The sequence below is a fragment of the Phaethon lepturus genome, unplaced genomic scaffold (genome assembly GCF_000687285.1).
Source record: "Phaethon lepturus isolate BGI_N335 unplaced genomic scaffold, ASM68728v1 scaffold1966, whole genome shotgun sequence".
NCBI lineage: Eukaryota > Metazoa > Chordata > Aves > Phaethontiformes > Phaethontidae > Phaethon > Phaethon lepturus.
The window spans coordinates 32,294-56,827 of NW_010548136.1; the positions used below are offsets into that span (position 1 = coordinate 32,294).

General features: G+C 42.9%; 1 protein-coding gene across 1 annotated transcript in view; it reads left to right on the top strand.

The window, feature by feature from the left end:
* Positions 1-358: 358 nt before the first annotated feature.
* LOC104622925 (inter-alpha-trypsin inhibitor heavy chain H5-like) overlaps positions 359-24,534 on the top strand; it is a 50,449-nt gene continuing 26,273 nt past the window's right edge. Inside the window, 7 exon segments of the mRNA XM_010289852.1 lie at positions 359-478; positions 4,334-4,378; positions 9,332-9,495; positions 10,714-10,821; positions 12,818-13,068; positions 21,146-21,315; positions 21,883-21,999. Of these exon segments, the coding sequence (XP_010288154.1) occupies positions 359-478; positions 4,334-4,378; positions 9,332-9,495; positions 10,714-10,821; positions 12,818-13,068; positions 21,146-21,315; positions 21,883-21,999 (975 nt within the window).

Genomic DNA, 24,534 nt, shown 5'->3' on the forward strand with positions numbered 1-24,534 from the left:
CCTCAGGGACCCCCAGTGCCACCCCCCTCCGCTGCACAACGTGAGATGGGGCTGAGGGCAGCGTTGAGAGGGCATGGCGGTGGCTTGTGCCCAGCAGCCCACGGGACCCCCGGCTGAGGGGAGTAGCTGCGGGATGGAAACCCTGCAAGGATCCCCCGCAGCCCTTGGCAGCACGGAGAGCCGCCCTGAGTGGAAAAGGGGCCGGTCCCAAGCTGGGAAGGAGGAGAAGAGGGTGGGTCATTTTGACTCCTGTCAGCCTCCTCGCAGCCTGTCTGGCAGCACAGGCAGCAGCTGCAGGCAGCAGGGCTTTCCTCTCACCTTCGGGGCAGGGAGCCCCAGCCAGCGCTCCCCCTCCACCATGATCCTTTGGCTGTGGCTCTGCTGGGGCTTCTCCACCTCGGCAGGGCAGCCCGACTCGGAGCTGATGGCGAGGTACCTGGAAGAGAAGCTGATGGCAGACTACAGCATCATGGAGCAAGTAGGTTTTAAGGCGGTTGTCGTTCGAGCGCATCTGGTGGCCAGGGCTGGCTTGTCCCCTCTTAACCATCAGTATTGGCATGCAGGGCAGTCTACTAAACCCGCATTTATCGCACCCATCCCTGCAGCATGCCCATGGCTGCAGCAGCAGCTCAGCTCAGTGGGAGGCTGCTACCAACGAGCTAGGCAGCTGTTGGAGGTGCTAAGCTGGGAAAGCACCGGCACCCTCCTGTGCTGGGTGCTACTGCCCAGGGATGGGTTCAATGCCGGCATCCCGAGAGCTGTGCTAAAGAGGCATTTCGCAGGGACAAGGGAGTTAACGCAGTGTCCTGGCTGTGCGCCAGTCTGAGTAATTCAGAGTATTTCAGGCTCGGAGGAAAGTTTTTCTGCCTATGGTGTCAGTCTTACTGTACTTGATTTTTACCTCGTGCTGGATGAAACGCACCACATGAATTTCAGCTTGTAAAATGTTTCTTGACCAGGAAAGAAAAAAACTATATTCTGCAAGTGAGGGCTGTTACATTGTGTCATTGTGCGGCTTAGATTTTCTGGGGAAATAGGGCTGAAAAGGCAATGAACTTTTTGCAAGTTAGCAAGAGAGTTTGGGTGGTGGTTTGGGAGGCTGTGATTTAAAAGACTGAGCTTCAGATCTGTGTTCACATCCTTCAGGTCCATACCAGCTATCATGTGTGACTTTGGGTCACTTAGGGCATCAGTAGTTACCTGAATTTGATCAGATCTGAGAGGCTCTGTAGTACCTGAGATACCCATGTGGGACTGGCAGATACAATGCAGGACCTATGGAAGATCTGTGCCTTGCTGGAGGTCAGGTGGGATACCCCAGCGTGTCTAAAACGGCACTAGATGCTTGTATATGGCATCTTTTGCCGTACAATAAGCAGGAAGAGTGAGACCCCTCATATGTATCTGTACCCACCTCAGAGTTGGTCATTCAGTTACTCATCCTACCCATGCTAGAATGGGAAGAATTTCTTTCCAGAAGTGCCCATTTCTCTCTGGTATGAGGACCTCAGCAATTTTGTTGTTGATCCTGATTACACTGAACACATTCCTTCCTGGGGAATTCAGCTGCAAACCAACATTGTCTTGTAGACCCATCTGTCCAAGTGGAAGAGAATATCTTCACCACTGTTCTGCCAGTGGAGTGGTATCTGGGAACACTCACCATCTGCTTTAGGAGGAAAATCAGTTGTGAAGCTTGAGCAACTGGCTCACAGTGTTGAAATAACCTGGTTGATCTTGCTTGAGGCAAATAAGAGTGTTTTCACAGGAACTATGTTGCTGGCGGATGAGTGGCAGCAGTAACTTCCAACAGAAAAGCAGTGATGTATAAATAATAGTGGTGTTATAGACCCCTGGACAGTCAGATCTAGAAGAGGACATCTGTCCATCCTCACTGAACACATGAGTCTGGTTAAGAAGAGTCAAGTGCTTCCCTAGAACAACATACTACATTCCCTATAAGCAAATCTCTTAGCTAATTCTGGAGAGGATATAAGGCTGTGTTTAACTGGAAGGATCTTCCTACACAAAGATAAATACAGACACAGGTCTTTGCAGGATCATTGTATTTGCAATGAATGTGGATTACTTGTTGGCTCATCCAATGATTAATGACTGCGAAGGTAGTTGACAAGATTGCTAGTTATTACCGTTGCACTAGAGGTAGTTCTTCTGGACAGCTATTCACAGGTAGTTGGGTTGCTACTGCCCAGCTTATTCTCTGTATACCATGCTAAGACTAGCAGATGGCAGCAGCTATGGAGTCACTACTAGCAATTGTTGGGCTTTAATAAATACTTCGGAAGGCCTTAAAGATAAAGGTTGATGGGAACTTGGAAATTGTTTCACTAGATGATGTTAGTGAATCTGTCTGGTTCAAAACTTTGATGGACTGATCAGTATCATAAACCCTGCAGTAGTGCTTTGGCAGTAGTCATGAAGTCCTAACAAACAGAATACTGTTATCTGGTGATCCTTAGCTACTCACTGATGTCTACTAGCTATCCTCAAGACTTTAGAAGGCTTTTGAAGGACCCAAGTCATACAACGCCACCTTATGCAAATCAGCAAGTAAACAAAATGGGTGTGTGGTGAGGGAAGATGAAACCAGTAACCAATTTCCAGTGTCACCAATTAGTCAGTAAAAACTAGTGTGACCATTCCCTACAGGATGACAGGTGGATTTTTTCCAACAGGCAATCCTTTAGTAAAAATAGTACTGAGGATCACTGATCGTTCATCCCTGCCTCTGCTCCAAGCAGGATCAACTTCACAGACATTTTTCTGGCTTCTTCTGAAGAACCTACAGTGATGGAGACTCTGCAGCCTCTCACAGCAGCCTCCTGAGGGGCTTTACTTGCCTGAGATAATATACCCAGACAGAAAGTTTCTTCCAAAACTTACACTGCAGAGAATTCCTCTCCTCTCCTCTCCTCTCCTCTCCTCTCCACTCCTCTCCTCTCTCCATTGAGAATTTCCCGAGGCAGCTGTTTTTCCTTGGTTCTAATTTTGCAAGATGTTGGATAAAATAATGAAGAAGGAAATAATAAGGATTCTAGCAGAGGAGACTGTTTAATTTCTCCACTGGGCTTTCCTTAGCTTTGCAATGCATGATATAAACAGACATAAAAACATCTCTTTGGCAAGGAGTGCTGTTATTTCAGTGTAAATCAACAGAAAGGGCAAATCAGGTAAAAAAAAAAAATCATTGTATTCCTCTGCTCTCTGGAGTTTCACCAACATTTTAAGAAGTCACTTGGCTTCCTTCATTGACAAGAGACTTGTACTCTCTGTTTTGGGAGGGATTTGATTTGGAGATGTTGCTAAGCTGAGACTTACACCATGTGCAGGGAAGAAGTCAGAGGAGTTGTTGTTGTTGTGAAGGGCGATACAATGAGTACGATTGCGTTGTCATAGGTGAAGCACTTTGTTTCATAATAAATTCTGTGGCTGAGCTTAAATATCTTTATTCCCTTTTTGCACATAACTAGTGCTTTTCTGTCACTGTGCAATAAATCCGGAGTACCTGTGGCAAGTTTTTAGGCAACAGATCTGCTGTTGAGGTGGTATCAATAAAGCTGAAGCTGTAACATTAATTTACACACATTCTCCCTCGGAGCAGGTCCACACGTGCAGCAGGAAAGGTATACTTGCTAAGCTCTACCACATGGGTGCTAGTTGTTAACCTGGTCACGGTTCAAGCTTGAAGAAGTCACACTGCTGATCTTAGGACAGCCTCAGGTGAACAGGCTTGTCGTGCCCTCAGCCTTCTCCCTGCCCAATGTTCGTAACCCATGACGAGTGCTGAGTGCTCTTGCTCAAGTGTAGACCACTTCTGGACTGGAGAATGGGCTTTGGCTTTTACTCACCTGAGGATGTAGATGGGTCTTGCACGACATTTGACAAGCATTGTGGACCATGTAGCAGCCCTTCTCATCATATGCCGTGTACCATGCAATGGGGCAAAAACAGTGACACGGAGCCTTCGTGTGACTCCATAGGAAGCTATAAGGGAATACACTTCCAGGGCCAAGACATAGCATCCAGGGCTAGGGCTAAAAGCTGAGGTTCCTGTCTTCATATAGACGGTCTCTTGACAAGTAGCATTTGCAAAACACACGGTACCTCCTTGCCTGCAAGATCCACATTCCACTGCTGAGCTTTGATCAATGAGTCTGTTAATACAGAAGGGATTTAGGTTTTAATTTTAACCAGAGGAGCAGTTGAACCTGGCCATGGGTCATCAGTCACACAAACCCGAGTCTGGATTTAAACAAGTGACATGTCTTCTGTAAGTTGACTAAGCTCTATTAACTGCCTTAACTCTTTGCAGGTTGCACGCCGTGTTCCAAGACAGGCCAAATTTTTGCAGAGGCTGGTATGTATCACACTGTGTCTTTATTTCACTTCATGTGAATTACACTTGCTTTATGTATGTATGTATGTGTGTGTGCATCCCTGTGCCCAGGAATGAACTATATCAGTGAGTGATGATAGGGTGAGATTCTAGGTAAAAAAATCTTCATTTTGATCAACGCAACAGGTACAGATTCTTCTAATACTTCCCAATACATCTTCTCAGCCTCAGATTTGGAGAGAGAACACCCAGTGTTGCAAACCTCAACCATGCAGTGCACATAAGCCTGATGAAATCTCATTGAATTTGAAGGAAAAGGGAGTGTTTGCTTTGAAATGTGAAGATCTCTGTTGTTCTCTGTTGATGCAGAGACCAAAATTTACTGAAGAAAAGAATAAAACAAGGAAGCCAATATCCTTCTTTCGGCATGGGAACCTAAGCTTTAAGTTGTTTACCTGCAATTGTGAGTTGTACAGCAAATCTGTGAGGTCTGGCTGTATTTCTGTGCTGAGAGTTACACGGCTTAGATAAAATCTTTGGCTAAAAAGGCAGCCAGTGAAATTGCTGTTCACGGCCAGTTGTTTTTCTGGATTTTCTGAGGTATGGGGGCTTTCCAGTTGACAACTGGAGGAACTCATTTCACACACTGAGCAACCATCATATGTTAATAACTTCTGATCCCTTTGATCTTTGACAGATTTGAATCAGCAGCCTACAGGAGAGCAATTCTCAGTCTTATTACCAGTTTATTACTTCTAATCTGAGATACGGTCAATTTGTTTTGATGAAAGCAACTGACAAAGGCAAAAACATGGAGCATATTTCATTGATCTTCAGCTCTCTTCTGTCTTTCCAAGCATTTGATGTAAACAAGCATAAAATAATTTGTTTGGCAAGAAAGTTTCAGCTCCCAGTTCATCATAATCACCAGGACACCTTCCTAAAGCATCCAGCCAACCTGCCTCATAGCAGTGTGCTAATCTGCCGCCTTGGCATTCCCTAGCTTTATTTTTAATAAGGATAATAAATCACAGTAATAATAATATTAAACAAATGGTTTGTTTTCTTTTTCCTTCATGCTGCCTCTCCTCTTCTGAAGGCCTTAATAAAAAGTGGAGAAAACAAACAGGCATTTGCGCAGCTGTAAGTCAGAGCATCAGGCACTAATGGGTTGTGCAAGAGCTCCAGCGAACACACAAGAATCGCAGACTGGAACTTGGGCTGCCTGCCAAGCCCGATCTAGCAACCTGTTTGGAAACTGCCTCTGCCTCCCACCATTTATATTTTCTATATGCAAGGAATGGCAGATCCCTTCCAGGGATGGGAAGATGAATCAGTTCTTTCATCCACAGTTGTATGTGATGCCCTTGTTCAGTGTTTGCTTTCTCCAGCAGCAACTCCTAACCACCAGGAAGAGGTGTTGAATGTCTTTTTTTCATTTGTTTTTGCCATTCCTTAGCCTCTGAGGATATCAGAGCTGGAGCTTGTTCAGTGAGACAGAGATATGACAGAGATAAGTTGAAACCAGCAAATAGTAGATTTAGCAAAAAAACTTAAGTGATGTGGTTCTTCATATAAAAGATCATTAAGCTGTGGAACTCCTTGCTACAAGATGTTGCAGATGCTGAAAACTTTGGATTCAAAAAGCAGCTGTGCAAAGTCACACAAGAAAAATCCACAGAGGTTTACTGAGCACAAAAATACCACCCTTGCTTCAGGAATTCCTTCAGCCACAAATTACTAGAAACAGAGAATATTTCTGGGTAGTATCAGTGTAGGTTGGACTGATATATATATATATAAAATATATATATTTATACTCTTCTCTAAGCATGTACTATTGATCTTTACCAGTGATAAGCTATAGGGTTGGAATTGCTTTTGTTCTCACCCAATATGACCAATACGACCATTCTCATATTCTTTTCATAACAGGAGTAAGTCCATATCCTCTGTCATATTCTAAAGGCTTTCTGATTTCAGATTAATCCATCGCTGCATTTGTGGTGTTGTTAAACTCAGAGTCAGATCTGTCACTGCAGAGTCACTTTGTATCTGTCTCAAGTAAAAGGCAAGGGGTTTGATCCTGTTTTGCTGTTGAGGTGTCAATGAGGTTTGAACCCACAGCTTATGAGAAAATGCAGAGCATGGGAGTGGATGCAGGACATCTCAAACCAAATAATTTGCTGTAGTTTCAGATTCTTTCTTTTACTTCTGCTATTAAATCCTCCATATCTCTTGCTATGCCACAGGCCATCAATGGTATGGAAGACTGAATGAAACACCAGTTCATTATATCTGGAAATGTGCCTACAACACTAGTTCCAATCAGAACTTTCCATCCACTCCACCTTGAGGATAATGAGACTGGAAAGCCATGCCTATGTTCAGGGAAAGTCCTAAGAATAGCAGGATCTAGTTCTAATCATCAGCAATTGAGTAAAAGCTACTAGTGACCTAATGGGGGGACATTAGATTTGAGCAGATGTGTTCTAGTCTAGATCCATCTCACTGAGCTGTCTGAAATACAAGGGGAGATAGTCAGTGACCTGCTGCACCACTTAGACACACACAAGTCTATGGGGCTGGATGGGATCCACCCAAGGGTACTGAGGGAGCTGGAGGAAGAGCTCACCAAGTCACTTTCAATAATTTATCAGCAGTCCTGGCTAAACAGGGAGATCCCAGTTGACTGGAAGCAAGCATATGTGATGCTCATTTACAAAAAGGGCCAGAAGGAGGATCCAGGGAACTACAGGCCTGTTAGTCTGACCTCAGTGCTGGGAAGGTTATGGAGCAGATCATCTTGAGTGCCATCATGCAGCATGTACTGGATAACCAGGTGATCAGGCCCAGTCAGCATGGGTTTATGAAAAGCAAGTCCTGCTTGACTAACCTGATCTCCTTCTAAGACAAGATGACCTGCTTAGTGGATGAGTGAAAGGTTGTGGATGTTGTCTACCTGGACTTTAGTAAAGCCTTTGGCACCATTTCCCACAGCATTCTCCTGGAGAAACTGACTACTCATGGCTTGGATGGGGGTACTCTTTGGTGGGTAAAAAACTGGTTGGATGTCCGTGCCCAAAGGGTAGTGGTGAACGGAGTTCAATCCAGTTGGCAGCCAGTCACAAGTGGTGTTCCCCAGGGTTCAGAATTTGGGCCAGTTGCATTTAGTATCTTTTTCAAAGATCTGGATGAGGGGATTGAGTACACCCTCAGTAAGTTTGCAGATGACACCAAGTTGGGTGGGAGTGTTGATCTGCTGGAAAGTAGGAGGACTCTGCAGAGGGATCTGGACAGGCTGGATCGATGTGCCAAGGCCAACTGTATAAGGTTAAACACGGCCAAGTGCCAAGTCCTGCACTTGGGTCACAACAACCCCATGCAACTCTCCAGGCTTGGGGAGAGGTGGCTGGAGAGCTGCCCAGCAGAAAAGGACCTGGGGATGTTGGTCAACAGCCGGCTGAATATGAGGCCGGCAGTGTGCCCAGGTGGCCAAGAAGGCCAATAGAACCCTGGCCTGTATCAGAAATAGTGTGGCCAGTAGGAGTGGGGAAATGATTGTCCCCCTGTACTTGGCACTGGTGAGGCTGCACCTCGAATCCTGTGTTTAGTTTTGGGCCCCACACTACAAGACGGATCCTCATTCTTCTGTTTGCTTGGAATTCGCTAGCCCAGCATCTTGGTTATTTGGATGCTCACGTATTACTGCTTCTGATGCCATCAGCTACTGCAGAAATGATCCTGTTTCATACTTACTCATACAACCATTTGCTCCCTTTGTTAAGCTATTTGTCAAAATTATTTTTGTTCAGAAAAAAACGCCTGGAAGTGCAGCTGAAGAGCATGTTCTTGTCTTCACAAGTCTTATGTGGCTGTGACTTTTTATCTGCCTCAATGGGAGGAGTCCCAGTTTATTTGGCTTAGTGAAGTTGCTCTGTATTTGCAATGTATTTTACTCTTCAGCTTCCTTCTGCTTTTGAGGGCTCGGCCTTTGACTGTTTAAGGCAACGTACAGACATTTTTTTTACATGGACTGCTTATGGTTAAATACACTGAAATCTTCCAGGAAGAAATCTGTTGAACTCCATGGAGATGTTGCTGTCAAAAAATCACATTAGACTGGAGGAATGCTCCAACCCAGGACTTATGCACAAAAACACATTCCCAAGAAGCAGAAATTGGCTTTCAGCTTCCATTGCTACATCATGTGTCACTCGTTGCAGTCTCTACTGCTTCTCTGCTGGGAGGAATCCAGCGTGGACTAAAAGGCTTAAAATATTTTGCCCAAGACGTCACAGTGTCAGTGTTTCTTATTAAGCCTCTTCTGTCCATTGGCTGAGACCTCCAGGATGGATTCTCAGCAGAGCAGGACTCAACCTACTCCATTTACAGCAGTTTTTCTGTTCACATAACTTACAGATCTGATTGTATGGATTTATAGATGCTGCTTCATACACAGTGATCTCAGCCTTTCAAGACGTCTTACATCTGCTCTTGTGCACAGTCTACAGGGCAGTGTCTCCGACATCAGTTCTGGACCCTATGGTGACATATTTTGGGCTTCTCTTCTCAGTCCATAATGGGCTAATCCTGATCCTCTCACATGTTCAGAGTTGAAAGCTGCAATTTTCGATACAGGTGGATTTTGTCAGCGTGTTTTACAACATAAAAGCTGGCATAATCAGAGCTTTCATCTCTCCCAGACTCCTCCCAACCATTGGAGAATGACTGTGGCCTTTGCTCTTGTGAGTGAACAAAGGCAGTGCCATGTTCCTGATTCACCTTTTGCAGCTTACCTGAAATTTTGAGGGCAAGCCCACCTTGCCTGCTCTTGACTGTTTTTCACAGGGGAGTCTAACACTCATAAGGTGATAATTTGCTTGCGCATATTGAGTATCAAAGCCGTTGAAACACTGAAGGGGTGAATTATCTAGCTGTCAGTGTTAATAGGTAACCTTCTCATACCTACAGGAAACGAGGCCTCGGATGTCTGAATTCACTGTGAAATCCACAATCATTTCTCGGTATGCTTTCACCACGGTGTCATGCACAATGGTGAACAGCGGATCTGAGGCACGAGAAGGTGTGTTTGAGATGCAGATCCCAGCTGCAGCCTTCATCTCCAACTTTACCATGTACGTAAGTAAGTAATGCTGGCAGCTGGGTGGACAATGGTTCTCCCATCCCACACATAGCTCTCTGAAATTTCAAAAACTGGCTAATCTGCAGTAGCACTGTATCAAGGCTTTTTTGCATTTCTTTGGGAAACATAAAACCACACACATGATATACTCCATCCTAGACTGGCCCCAAAGCACAGAGCATGTCCTTGGATTACAGGATACTAAGATTCAAGTCCTCAGTGCACACGGGGAAGAACATTCTTCTATTTACCATCCGACTGCTTTTTAACAACTTCCTTCTCCTCCTCTCTCTCTGATTTGGACCGTAAAATCTGTTCTAGCCCTCGGAAACCTTTCCAGTTAAAATTTCAGCAACACTGGTACACGATAAGTTATCACACCTAACTGCCTGTGGTGCCTAAGAAGCTTCTTGTTGTTTCAGGTCCTCCATACTGTCAATGGAGGAGAAAAGTCAACTCCAGCTAGCAGATAGGTTGACTTGCTGCTGGAGGTGCTTGTCAATCTGTGTGGATAATAGAGCAAGTAGAGAGCAACCAAGCTCGTACTGGAACGACTCACTCAGGAATAAATTAAGCTCTTAGTTTAAAAAATGTGTTTGGTTTGGTCATGCTCAGATCCACCTTGGGGCCACAACTTCAGACCTGACCATAGAAGATAGGGGACCAGCTCTTCTAGAAAGACTTCCATTTGGGATGAATAGGAGGAAAACCAGTCTTTTGCCATTGGACAACCAAAATGTATGTTAAGGGCTGTTTCCTTATGCAGTCCATAGCCCTGTAACTCATTCCCAAGGAGAAGCATTTTAGTTAGGGAGGCAGCTGACTGAGAGCAGTCATGCTGAATGTTGCCATGTATATTGACACAGATGGTGGTGGATCTGAGACCAGACCAAAAAAAGCGCTTGTTGGGATTCTTGGAAATTGCTTTGCTTTTTGGTTTGCATCCTTATGCTTTGGAGGTTACCTACTGAACTGGCATTTTAGAGCGGTAAACTCCTGGACTAAAATGCACTCTGCTGCTGTAGTCAGCCAGGGAACTTATAAGTCGGCTTCTGTCTCAGTGACTGGAGTGGACTGTAGGAGAATTACACCAGCATCACACTTAGCCTATTCACATATGCATAGTCTGTGAACCCTTCCACAGCAAGCTGTACAGCTGTCACTGTATATGGGTGCAGAGTGGTCATGCTGACATCTCTGGTCTCTCCAGGAGCATCGGCAACAAGACTTATTATGGGGAGGTCACAGGGAAAGAAAAGAAACATAGCAGTGATGACAAAACAAGGCACAAGAAACCTCCGAGCCCTGTGGATGGAAGGTAAGTGTCATGCATTTGTCTGTGTTCTGGGAAGCAACATACTCTCTTCCCATCTTTATTTTGGCTGCTTTGGCGTGCCCATCCATGGGCAGGATGAAAGAACTAAATAGAATGTTATTCACACTGCCTGGTGTCATTCCCATGCTCCAAGTCATGTAAAATTGCATGTGGTCTTTACTAGCTGTTACACGTTTTCAGGTCCAAGATGCTCAGGATGTACTTGTGAGGGAAAGAAATCTTGTTACTTCTTGAATAACAGTCAGGAAAATTAAGGCATACAGAAATTCAATGAGTCACAACTTCAAGAGTTGTTACAACTACAAAGTTAGCCAGTGGTAGAACCACAGGTAGACTTTTGCAATCAGGTTTCCTTGTCCTGTTCTTGGTGTTGGCTGTGTTTAGTCTTCTTGGCCAAGCACTGGCAGAAAGTCTCAACCCTTTAATAATCTTAAAACCTGTATGTTCACCCTCTTCAGCAGCACTATGGGGTATTTTCCCCCTTTTAATTTCACCCAAATAGTTCTCAAAGATATGCACCGTTGGATGGATTTTGCTGCTCTGGAAAATCCTGCACTATTCACAGTTACCTGGGGCAGTAACACTATTCCAACATGAACACATGATCAAGGATAGCTAAACAGACTATGATTTTCAGGTCAGAGAAATGATAAACTGTGGGGACAGAGAGGTATGACAGAGATCTGAACTCATGACTGGTATGTGGAAGGAAATAGGGAATTTTAATTTTCTGTCTTTCATAGATAAATTAGGGAAAATTGAATGAAATGATCAGATGTCAGATTCAAAATGTCCAAAATAAGATACTCTTCACATAAATTGTGTTTCTTGCTGATAAAAATTGTGGATGCTAAACTTAATGTGAGTTCAAAAAGTGACTACATGAATTTTGGGTAGGAAAGATCCATCAGGAACCTTTAGCAAAGGATGCTGTCTCAGGATCCAGACACAGACTGGCAGAACCTCAAAGAGTTCTATATTTCTCTTGAAGCACTAGATTTCTCTTGTTCTGTCCTGTTGCATCCTCTTCTGTAGGTGATTACTACCTGTCATTGTTAGACCGCTGGTATGACTCAGATATGTCATTCCAACTATCCTGAAGGCTAACATTAAAAAAACCCCAACCTTTCAATATGTTAAGAGAAATCAAAGTCTCAAATCCTTTTCAATACTCACTGAATTGTGGGTATCACCAAAATTTGACATCAGTGAGTTCTGAAGTTACCTCTACATGGCATTAAAAATTTCCATTCTTGTTACATGGCTTTTTTATTTTCCCTTCACAAACAGTAGCACCTGGCACCACATCGGGGCCTGGTAGCTGGACACTACAGTGCACTGTATGGGAGGTAAAGCATCTTAAGTTATCTCTGTTTAACAGAAGGACAGTCAAAGCCAATAAAGGCTAAAGGTGGGAATTCATCTCACTTCAAACTAGTGAACAGAAAGCTGTCAGCTGTATGCTGGGTAACTGATGGCATAGTGTGGTCAATCGGAAGAGAAGAGTAATTTTAGAGCAGTGTCCAGTGGTGGAATTGTCTGAAGGGTCCTATTTCTCACCATTGAGTATGTAGCTATAAACAGCTAATATTAGGGAAGAGGAATTCATTTGTGCTTTGCTTAAGATATTGCAATGGGTCAGCAATGGCAAAGTCAAGAATTAAATATGGGTCTTCTAACAAATCCTCTACATAAGAAATCAAGCGATACCTTTCCTCTGGTCCTGCTCCATGTTGCACGTCTGTTGTATTCCTCTCCATAAGAAGTCATCTCGTCTTTTAAGACCTTTCCTCCTGTGGAAACCTTCTACGTGCCCAATGCTTTGAGAAGCATGATGTTTTCTTTCTTGCTGGTTTCACATATTCAATGATAGGAAATACTTTTATTGGACCAACAAAATCCAGATTCATAATTTGCTGGAGGAGGTGGTGTGTGATGTGTATGGGGTGTGAAAGGTGTCTTTGGATTTTCCTTCCAGGGAGAATGGCTATGAGACATTCAAAGCTTCTGTCTTCATTCCTCGCAAGATGCAGGCAAAGTTCCTACTGCATTATGAAGAGCTTTTACAAAGGCGGCTGGGAAAATATGAGTATACAGTCAGCATCCGGCCCCAGCAGCTGGTGGGGAGGTTACGAGTGGAGGTGAACATCCTGGAGAACTCAGGCATAGTTTCACTGGAAGTGCCTCCCCTTCGAAACAGCAAGCATAAAGGCAATGGGAAAGTTGAAGGTAAGGAGACATTTTATGACCCATGGTTCTGTTACTTGTGGGGCCTTAATCACTTCTCAAGAACGGGACTGGCAGTGTTGGGAGTTCTCCAAGGCAATCCTGGATAACCGTGTAGACTGGTGTTTCATTCACTTTCCTTCTGCTGCAAATGAGGCATTAAAGAAAACCTCAACATTGTATTAAAGCAGCGTTGTGTAGCATCAAGACCGTATTAGAAACTAGAGAACACATCTCAAGAAGACAACAACAAAAATGAATGTTAGCAGCTCATTAGGAATAAACTATTCTGGAAAATTCCATCTATGACTCTATTTAGAAAGATACATTTTTTACCTTCCTTTCTTAACTCGTGCTGCACTCACTGTATGACAGGTACTTTCCACTCCAGAGGTGGCTGCATTTGAGTGACAAGCAAGTCTCTAAGCATTGCAGGCCATCAGCAATTCGTATTTAGAGATCTCTCATTCACTGGCAGGGCAATCTCCAGGTTCATGAAAGCTGGTATAGTGGTGACAACACGAAAGGGATTTCAGGATTATGAACTCTGTGCGGTTCACTGGTGGGAATTCAGTCTTATAAAGGCTGATGGCTTTTGTTCTGTTTTCTCTAGATGACTGTGTCTATGTGGTATCTGTGCATAAGCATGTGAGAACTTTGAAGCTTAATGTATATAGGGCTCATCCTATTCAACTCAATAGAATTTTTTTTGCTATTGTCTTTATGAGCTTTGAACTGGGCCTTCAGGCTTTGTGCTCAGCATTTGAGCAGGCTCTTCCCTGGCTCCACATCTCCTGGGAACTGTTTATTTTAAATAAGTGAATTGTTTTTTTCCAACCCTCCATGCCAAGGCAGATAGGAAATCCTGCATTTTAGAACATGGGAAATTCCAAGAGGAAAATCCATATTTTGCCAAAGTACTAGGTGCGGTCCAAGTATCTACTCTTACCCTCAACTGTCCTTGCTTGCTGTTCAAACACTGTAAAGGTAATTTTTCTAGTGTAAACTAACAGTGAGGAGCACAGGATACTGTGATTGCTACATGTTAACAAAAAACCCTCACCAAAAAAAGAGCGTGAGTTGGCGCTGGAAGCAGGAAGTGGAGTCTTGTGGGACTTGATCCTCAGTTATTCTAAGTGACATAATGCCAGCAAAATCAGTGGAGCTGTTCATGTCTGCCAGGTAAAAACCCTAAAGCATGTGAACATGGAGTTAAACTGATTGCTCAGTGTGATCCTACTGATTTCATCAAATCACATTGAAATCAGGGCTGTCAGTGACTTGGACTAGCTTCAGATCAAGCCTTATACCACTAATTAGTGTCTCTGTTGTACACCCATGCACTGTGTGATAAATGTGCTCTGCCCCTCATCAGGAGGGACAGGAAACTTTCTTCAGCTATCAGGGAGTATCATAGTGCATTGTGGTATATGGTTTCCTGCAAAACATCTGGCACTGATCAAGGTTAGAGACAGACTAAGCAGAGCAGACGCACTGTTGGTCTACTGCAGTATGGAAATTCCTATATATGAATGACGTACAGGGAAAACTGTTGTAACTTGCTCTCCAAATGGCAATCTGTGAGCACTGATCGTTCTTGGCACTGTACTTCAGATTTAAAACAGCTCATATAAAAATGGGTCCAGCTCTAAGATCCCATAATCCTCCCCAGCCATTAAAGTGTATATAAAATAGATGTCCGATTTCAGGATGGGTCAAGCAACTGAAACTCAGATTCCCTGTGCTTTATCCTTGCTCAGAATTAAATTACAGACCCTTTCTCTCTGGAATCACCCTATAGTTAGTGAAAACTCTTTTCTGTGATGAAATCACTGCTATGGAAGTCATTGAAATGCCAAACACACTTTTGGGGTGCATCATGGGCAGTCAGGAGTGGGTTGTGTCTCTGCCAGATCAAGTCTTCATTGGTACTCAGGTGTGTGCCACTCAGATGAGTGTATAGAGTCAATAAATCCAGTAGTTTCACTGAGCTACTTTCTGATCTAAAGCAAGATCAGAAGGACATTATAGCAGCCAGACCGAAAAAAGCCAAACCAACCAAGAACTGGCAGAGGGTGTCAGAAGGGTCTAATATAGGTCACAGAGAAGGACAGCTTGTTTTGGATAGGAGGGGTTTATTGCTTGTGACCTCTTCTGGCCAACAAGATCAATTCCACCTGCAGCAGGCAACAGGAACTTCTTGCTTTCCTAAATACAAATGGAAACCACAGGAATGCTCCCAGGGAGGGCAAGGCCAAGGCAAGGAGCATTTCACTTGGAAGTCTACTATATTCCAGTCGGCTGTCATCTCTCAAGCTTGATCCGAAAAGCAAAACCTCTGAGTCATTAGATCCCCCTCCCCACTGCTTGCTCATAGGACACCTAAAGACCCAAGAGCATGAGATCTGCACATCCAGTGAGACCTCCAGGGAAGGCTATCAGTATTTAAGTGAAAGATAGGTGAATTGCAAGTCTTTCTTACATTTAAAGAGTGGCTGCTTGGCAGACAGTCTGTAAACTGGGAGTAAACCAGGAAAAAGACAGTGTCTGGTGTCTTCTTGGATTCCTGTGGCTTAAAACTCTTCAGTATCACTTGACTGGAGAACATGGTAGCAATCCAGTAAGTGGCCAGCAAAGGATGCAAGACCAGATGCTGCCACTACAGGAACTACTGTGTTCCCTGTAGTGCCTCAAATGAGAGGTCATGATTTAAAAAAATGACCAGATAAGGAAGGTCTGCACATTGGAAAATGGTACTAACTCATTTGAGTTTGAATACGTCCTGAAAACTCCTCCTCAATTTCCTGTGTCTAACAGAGATGTCTATAGTATCCCACGGGTAATGATAAAATGTGAGATTTTGATAAATGTTAATAAATTGCTTTGAGGGTATTGGGTGAAAAATGTATTGTGACACCAAGTCATCAGTTAAATGGCATCCTGAGTAATACGTCCAAAGCGCCACCAACCTGAAACCATTGCTGAGCTTCACAAGTCATTTAGATGCTTTTGACTCTGACTGGCGTGGATAAGAAACTACATTCTTTTTCTGAATATAGGTCCTGAAGATCCAGTGCAGGATCTTTCAATTAAGTTGAAAATAAACACATTTGGCTTTGGAGCCATACACAGCTCCAGATGATGAGCACCAGCAGTGATTGATGTTCATAACTGAAATGCCAACCTCTTGTGGCAATAAACTCTGCTAGAAAAACTAATGAAAAAAATAATAACAGCTTAGATGACTAAAAGTGGAGGAATGGCTGATCTGCCTTTACTTCATGGACCAATCCTCTTACATCTGTGGTGCTTTCTATGTGTTATCCATAAAGCCAATGTACCATGCAGGAAGCACAGTGGACAAGACAATTTCTCTGTTTAATGGTCATTCAGGATTTGCTCTTTTGACTCCAGCCAGACTGCTAGTATCCATACAGCCTGTGATGAACAGAAGGGACAAAACTTAAAGACCTATAGATGTAAAAGGTCCCTTGGTGGGAAAGGGTGAAGGACACGTTTTTTGTCATTTATAAAACAGTGCAGAAATCACAGCAGTAGGAACAGAAGCAGTAAAGAGTCCAATTCTGCCTGTTTTTGGCTGTAAGGACCCAAGATACAAAGATTGGTCTTGGCTCCACAAACTTCTAGTGATTTATTAAAAGTAAAGCTGTGCTTTGCTATAGATAGAGGCTCTTGGAAAGTCCTGCATGCATCCTCTCTGAATATGGAGCAGAGACAATGTGATGACAGGTCTTTCCAGGATATTTCCTTTGTCAGTGACTCTTGCGCACACAGCTCCATCTGGGAGTTGTATTTTTCCCAAAGGAAGATATTAGGCATGTGAGTTTTGGGAAGTTATCTTTTGGCATGTGCCGTTGTTGTCTTTTGTCACATACAAACACCAAAAAAGGAAACATTGAGGCCAATGATCCTGGTCTTCTCTGCTAACCTCAGAATGGAGCCATTTTCTGAATGATGTTCTACACAGCATCCTCAGGGATGACTGTCCTCATCCTTGTCTTCCAGCATAGCAGTGTGAGAACTAGTCATGGACTTGGGCAGGGAGACACTAAGCTGCTTGAGAATGACTATTTCTTTTCAAAGTCATAGGTCTCACAAAGGTTTTTATTTCTTACCACAGTTGTCTAGAAGTTCCACATGTTAGAGAGGATGAACTTTGCATTTGAAACCTACTCCTGATCCTGCCAGTCTCCAAAATAATTTAGGTTTAACTGTTCATCATGTGAGGACTACAGTTTCATATGAAAAATACTTTTTCCTGCTCTGTTTAGTTCTCTAGCTGAATTTAGTGGAAAGGTTGTCTAAAGGCCCTATTAACTACCTCAGTGTGAGCACAGACCAGCTAAGTCTTTGGAGCTCATCCATGCTCTGTACTTTCACAGATTTTCCTCTCTCAATCACATGTTTGAAAAGAACCGGGCCAATAAACAGAAGAGAGTAATCGTGATCCAGATATCAAGTGTTTCCTAAAAAAGAAACCTGGCAGAAGACATAGTAATTGTCTTCAAATATATAAAAGGCTGCTGCAAGGAGGGAAAGAATACTGTGCTTTCTGTGTCAACAACAGAAAGAACAAGAAGTCATGGGTTTATAATCCAGAAACAAAGATGTACATTAGACACTGAAAATGTCTAACAGTGAAAAAGTGAAGCTCTGGGAAGGACTGGCAAGGGCAGGTATTGGGTTTCAATTACTGGAGGTCTGGAGTTTTTCCAGACCATGTCATAAAACCAGGTAGGAGTTTGGGAACATGGGATGAATTACGTAACTTGCCTTCCAGACCTGATTTCTATTATTCCTGGGAAAAAAAACCCTGTTATTTTGGACCTTTTCTATCAGACCATCTTTTGCTTTTAATCTTCATCCTGGAAGTGGAAGATGAGTGGCCATGAAAGAAGACAGGAGAGCTTCCCCAGCTATTCTTGTCACTGACAATGGCTATTTGAGACAGCCTTGGAAACCTGCTCTCCAGGGGCTCCTAAAGCACTGTCTGTGTTACAGGGGATGATATTTCTCACCTCCAAAGAGTGTTTTGAGGAGTAATAGAGGTATGCAATGTGATCCACATGGTCTCATCTAGATTCCACAGTGCTTTACAAAACTGGATTCATATGATTATGCCCATTTAACAGGTGGGGAAACTAAGGCATGGTATGGCTACCTAACTCAGCTAATTTCATATGGTCAGAGTCCATAGAAATGCTAGGACTGGAACTTATGATGTTGTGGCACACAGCATATTGTGCTCACCCATCAATACACCTATGGTGGAGAAACACAGAAGTGAACTCAGAAGGTTGCAGCCACAGATGTGTATGTGCAGTAGGTAGTATAAGGAGAGAGCTTCTGTTTCCAGCATGAGACTGACTTTCACTAACCCTGATGTGATATGGCCAGGCAGCCTAACTGATGACAATGCTTGCTTTTCAGCAGTTGAGAAGTAACCTGAGACTCTCAAATAGATCAGAAAATATAAATGAACTTGTTAAGCCATTTCTATGAATTCTGGGAATTTCCCACACACTGGCAGTTAAATGGGATTTTGGAAGTGATAGAAGACAGATGGAAAATCCAGGAAGGCCAATATTAGCAAATCTGATGCATTGTGTATCAAAAACATATTACATCTGTTGATTCATCAAAGCAAAGGGCAGCTATAAAAAGTAAAAACAAATCAAGTTGGAGGTAAAACCTTATAGAGCTATTGATTTATGGCTTTTCTTTGCCAGCAGAAATCTGTATAAGATTTTAGAAAAAATGTCAAAGCTCTGGCTAATAATTTTATAAGCCCGCTTTAAGATCCAACACTAGTGTCCTTAAGCAATTTCAGTGTACTGTCTGGGACGTCTCTCTTTGTTTTCGTCAGGATGGATGGATTAGAATTGGCATATCGAAAGAAGCCATGATGCAGAATCAATTCTTGACTTTACTGAAATTGAGTAGTATCTGTCATTCAGTCTCCTTGGCCAAGACTTTGCTGATGAGTTTGTTTCACGTTCCAGGTCCTCCAACTATAATTTATTTGTGTAAAAGTTGGGCCTATGAGAAAACCCTTCCCTGTCTCAATAGTACGGTCTTGTGTCTTGGCTATTCAAATGCACTCACAGGACAGCTACAAAAGTAAAGCCAAATCAACATGGAAGCAGCATCCTAGAGTGTTATTGATTTATGACTCTTACTTTTGTTCTTTTGCCTAGAGGAGTCTAGATTGTACATAACACTTTAGAGTAAATGTCACAGCTTTGGTTAATCATGTTATAAACCCACAAGAACCCTAGTCCCGGCATTTCTATGGACTTTGACCTATGTGAAGTCAGGTGAGTTAGGTCATCACTTCATGCCTCCATTTTTCTACTTGTTAAATGGACATAATCATACATATCCGATTTTGTAAATCACTGTGGGATCTGGATGTGAGATGGATTGTGTTCAATGTTGCATACAGACGTCATGTCACATTCCTCTAATGTTGCTCGGAGCACTTTACAAAGGTGGAGAAGTGCCATTCCTCATTACATAGACAATGTTATAGGAACCCCTGGAGAGGAGCTTTCCAAGACTGCCTGCACCTTGTAATTGTGATCAGTATTGTTAATGGGGCACAGCACATAATTAACATTATCCTAAAGCAGATGTCTGTGTTTGGCCAGATGTATCATACCCTAATCTCCCCTGACACTCTTGACTTGATCTCCATTGAGCATAATGGGAGTCTAGAAAGTAAGCTCAGATGTAGGTACTTGCATTGTGAACACCTAAACTGGAACAGAATCTCACGCATCTTTTATTTTCTCTGCCATACCACAGACTTCTTGGGCCATCTTTGGCAGAGATTTGAGACACAAACCCCCCCAGTATAATTAAGCAGCTCATTCCCACTAATTTTAATCAGCACATGAAAAGATATAATAGAACTTCTGTGTCTCAGAGGAGTGTTGGAATAATCACTGTGAGAGTTGAAGCACCTAAGAAAAACATCAGTTGAAAATCTGTTTTGGTGTTTTCAATAGCTAGTTAGGATAAGGGGGAAAGCCCTCAAAGTTCAAGGCCAAATCTGACCTTTGGTCAGTCTCATGTAAGGGTCCTTAGGGAGTTCAGAGGGAATGAGCAGTTAGCACACGAAAAGAGAGTAAAGTGGGATTTTGGCCGCACAGAGAGACAACAAGGAATCTCCATATCCCTCAACTTTAGAAAATGAACACAGCTAACAAGACAAGCAGAGGTCCTTCAGGGTGACTCAGACCTAAATTATTGTAAATTATTGTCTTTCTCTGAGATGCCCTCTGAAAGGCACATCTCTTCACTGACTCAGGAAGGCCTCTTGGAGATGAAGGTGAGTTACATCTCAGGGATGCAGTTTGCAGGACTGCACTAGCAAGTGTTGGATTTTGTCTCAATTAGTAAGACTGAAATTGCAGCGACTATACTGATAACTCTTTGCTGAACATAAAGGCAGCTAAGATGACTTGTTCAGATGTAGACATTGCACATAAGATACTTGTCAGATCAAGTGATCAATTAGTCAGATCAATCCCACCTCACATGCCTACAGTACATCTGAGCAAGTTACCTCAAGAACTCTTTCTAATCAATAGGGAGAAATCTGCAGTATGATTCATCTAATCCTAGAGGAAATGTTTAAACAAGTCAAATGAGTCATACCTGCATTGACTGGCAGGATCTCAGGTATAGGATCTGCATTCTAGATGTCTAGAATTGTCTGTAATGAATACCACATGCATGTCAAGTTGTGCTCATTATTTACAGAAAGCAATCAACAATCATACAGACAATATTTGGCCTTTGAGTTCAGTGACCTCCAAACAGAAGTGGGCACAGGAATTTTGCCTAAACATTTATATCCTGATAGTTAGCTTCAGTGTAGAATTAGAGAGGACAGGTTATTAAGTTCTTATTTTATCACTGGCGAGCTGAATCTTTAATCTCAGTATGTAACTATGCTAATTGACCTGACTCCATGGTAATACTGTGTGCGCTGTGCTTAGACATCTGTAAGACAATAGGAAAGACTTGTAATATTGTGGTTTTATCTCAACAGGTGATGTTTCTCCTCCTCCTTCTACTGTAGTTGGACATACCAAAACCTTAGCTAAAATTACCTTCAACCCCAGCGTTGTTGAGCAAACCAGGATCGCCCGAAATGGCATTTTGGGAGACTTCATAATTAGATATGATGTGAAAAGGGAGCTGAGTGTTGGGGATGTTCAGGTACTGTACACACAATCCATCTTTTCTGTTTTATTAACTATACCTGTGATAGTTCAATTGTCTTGCATACTCCAAATGTCCTAGAAAATGTTTTGCAAGTGAAGGCTACTTCTCCATCTACAAGAACTATCCAAAAGAAAACCAGTCAGCTGGCAGCCACAAGATGGACTTGAAAACCATAGGTATCTACTTCATTGAGTTTCTTTTTTGTATCTGCTTTCCAGTTTCTCCATATACTGGCTGTATATATCTGGATACAAGGCCAGTTCCCCAATGCATGTTGTGGTTCTCATCTCTGGGTACATATGTTATATCCTTACTGCATTTGGAAGGAAACCCCAACGTCCACCGTGGAAGGACATGTGGAGACCCCATGTAGGCTCCCCCAGTCTGGACAAACAGGGGACCAGGATTAAGAGGGATACCAAGGAGCTCTTATATCCTCCAATGTAGACACAGACACTGACAGCAGGATCAGGTGTGCCCAACCAAATATCCCATAATGATGTATGTGGAACATTGCATCATGATCTGCCTTTGATTCCTGACTTCCTTGCTCTTCTACAGATTCTTAATGGGTATTTTGTGCACTACTTCGCCCCCACAGACCTTCCTCCGTTGCCAAAGAACGTTGTATTTGTACTTGACAGCAGTGCTTCCATGGTGGGAACAAAACTGAAACAGGTGAGGTCCTTGTATTTATTATAGACTGATTGGCTGTAAAGTTGCAGAGAGCTTGGTTCAGACTTCTTCTCACCAGATGGGTTCTTCTGCAAAATGTTTACTATGTCTGAGGTGAGAGGAGGCTCTGACGAAACCTCAAGGCAAAATGATTTACCTGCAATGAGAAATTATCATGTTAGCGGGCATGGGATGGGAACAAGAAGTGCGGAGGACTTCATTACTCTGTAAAAAAGGCCAGTGCTGTCAAAACTGAGCTAAGATGCTGCAGATAGGATTGTCCTGGGCAGCTCTTTTCTAGGCAGTTTTAAGAGAGGCAGAATAGGGAGAATTCCCAACAACGTGCATTCAGCAGACCATTGTACCCAGCTTAACAGCAGAGAAAAAAATACTACTGTCTTTAAATTACCTTGGCAAAACCCTTAGCAATATATAACTCAATATGTTCTGTTGAAAGAAAAGTCAATTTGTCCTGAGACTTTCAGCACAAATCTCAGATATTTTTCCAGGGTACAGATCTTGACATGACCCAGCATACCAAGCTGAAGGGCATATCACCAATGATTAAAATTGACCTTTGACATGGAGAGTTCAGGCTGGTGCCTAAACATTTTTGCTTCTTCAGTTCTGAGCTGGAGAGATGGAAACCATCTCCAGTTCAGCAGCCAAGTAGCTGGCTTGGAAGGGCACTGTGCCTGGGGGAATATAGTCTCTCTCTCAGCACAGTGTTATCAGTCTAAACTAGAAGCAGACTATGCCTGGGGAAATATACTCTCTCTCAACACAATATCAGTAGTCTAAACTAGAAGCAGAGATTAATTAAGACTTCAATTCTGTTCTGAATGATTTGACAGCTGTATCTCAGGTCTGCACTTATACTGGAGAGGTAAGTCCAGTTTCCATCTTACATAGCTGTGCAGAAAAGGAGAAAAATCCTGGTTAGTATGGTTTCCTTCCATAAGACTTGTCCCACAGGCACGAGATATGGAGATGTTAGTTGGCTTCTCTCTGTTGAATGGCCACATCTTCACCTTCTACTTTCTTACCGTGGCCGAGCTAATGACAGTGGCACTTTCCACCAATATGGGGCAGTTTCAGCTTGTATGGTTGGTGTGATGTAACTCTACTAGAATGACTGAAGGCCAATAGCTTGGACTTGTATCTTGGCTGGTTAAGGAACTCTAATTAGTCCATTCAGGGTCCTTGGTTGCCTGCTTGGACATGCTGATATTTCTGGAAAGTGTGGTTATTTGAGAGCCTTTTTTTTTCCTTAGCCACCAACACTAGCCCAAATGTCCTTGAAAACACACACCATGGCCATTCTCTGACAGTTCTGTGTCTTTAAACAAGGACATTGGGGACTATATATGCCTTTCTCTTTCTGCTAAATCTTTACTATCTGGTTTCAATGGTGATCATAAATCTTAATTTAGAAGCTGTGTCCCCTGTTAAATCAAATTATCTCCACTGTGAGCTAAAATGGCATAGGACTTTTATGGCTCCTAATTATCTTCCCCAGTGACTGGAGTAGCAAACAGAGTTGTTAACAAACATACCTAGTACTATGCTGAATGAGGTCTTGAATGAAGATGCCTTTGTCTTTACAAATTCCTGTGGACAGAGCCTGGCTCTTGGCTTTCTGTTGTCCTGATGAAAAATGTCTGCCTTGCCTCGCAGAATAAACAGATACTGCAGAAACGCACCCAGTCCTGCATGCTGAAAGCAGACAGTCTGCGATACAGCACTGAACCAGGGAGATTAAGACTCTGAAGGGCTTTGGTGCTAGTGTGAGCTGTGCAAGTAGTGCCTTGGGTCAGCAGATTAACCTTGTACTATGAAAGCTTTTATTCTCCTCCTGAGCGTATTAGTGTTTCTTTTTCATATACTTACTAGAAACAACACGACCAGGGATTAACCCTTGAAGGTCTACTTCATAGCCTAGCCAGCTCCTACTGCTAAACATACATGAACTTCGGGCTAACTAGCTACAAATAGGTACCTCTTGAGCCTGAAGTGAGAGAAGTGTCTAGCCAGAACCTTTGTTGAGTGTGTACACAATTTTTTTCCCTGTTAGATATACTCTTTTTATGGAGAACCACTGGTATGTTATGGAGCAGTGCTACATTCAGGAAGCACTTATATTCCTCTGTTTTCAACTGCTCCAGAAAATAGAACTTCATGAAATTATGACCTAAATAATAAAAAAACCTCACACAGATCAGTCAAGGAAAGACCAAAATCTAGCACTGGCTGAATAATACGTCTCTTTTGGTACACTAAGAAAGTGTAACAGTTACAGCCAGGACCCATGTCTGCTCAGTGGTCTTTTTTACCCAATTGTTGTTGTTATTAAGAAATTTGTTAAATTACAGTCACGTCCCCTGGTGGCAAGATACAACTGAGCAGAGGAAATGCCTCCTTTTCTTCTTTTCTCTCAGACTTTTGCAGCTGTGGTGATCTATGGTGGTGTGTAGAGAGCTGGGAATTCCCATGGGACTGCCTTTCCTCATTTCTCTCTACTGAGTCACATGCAAGATC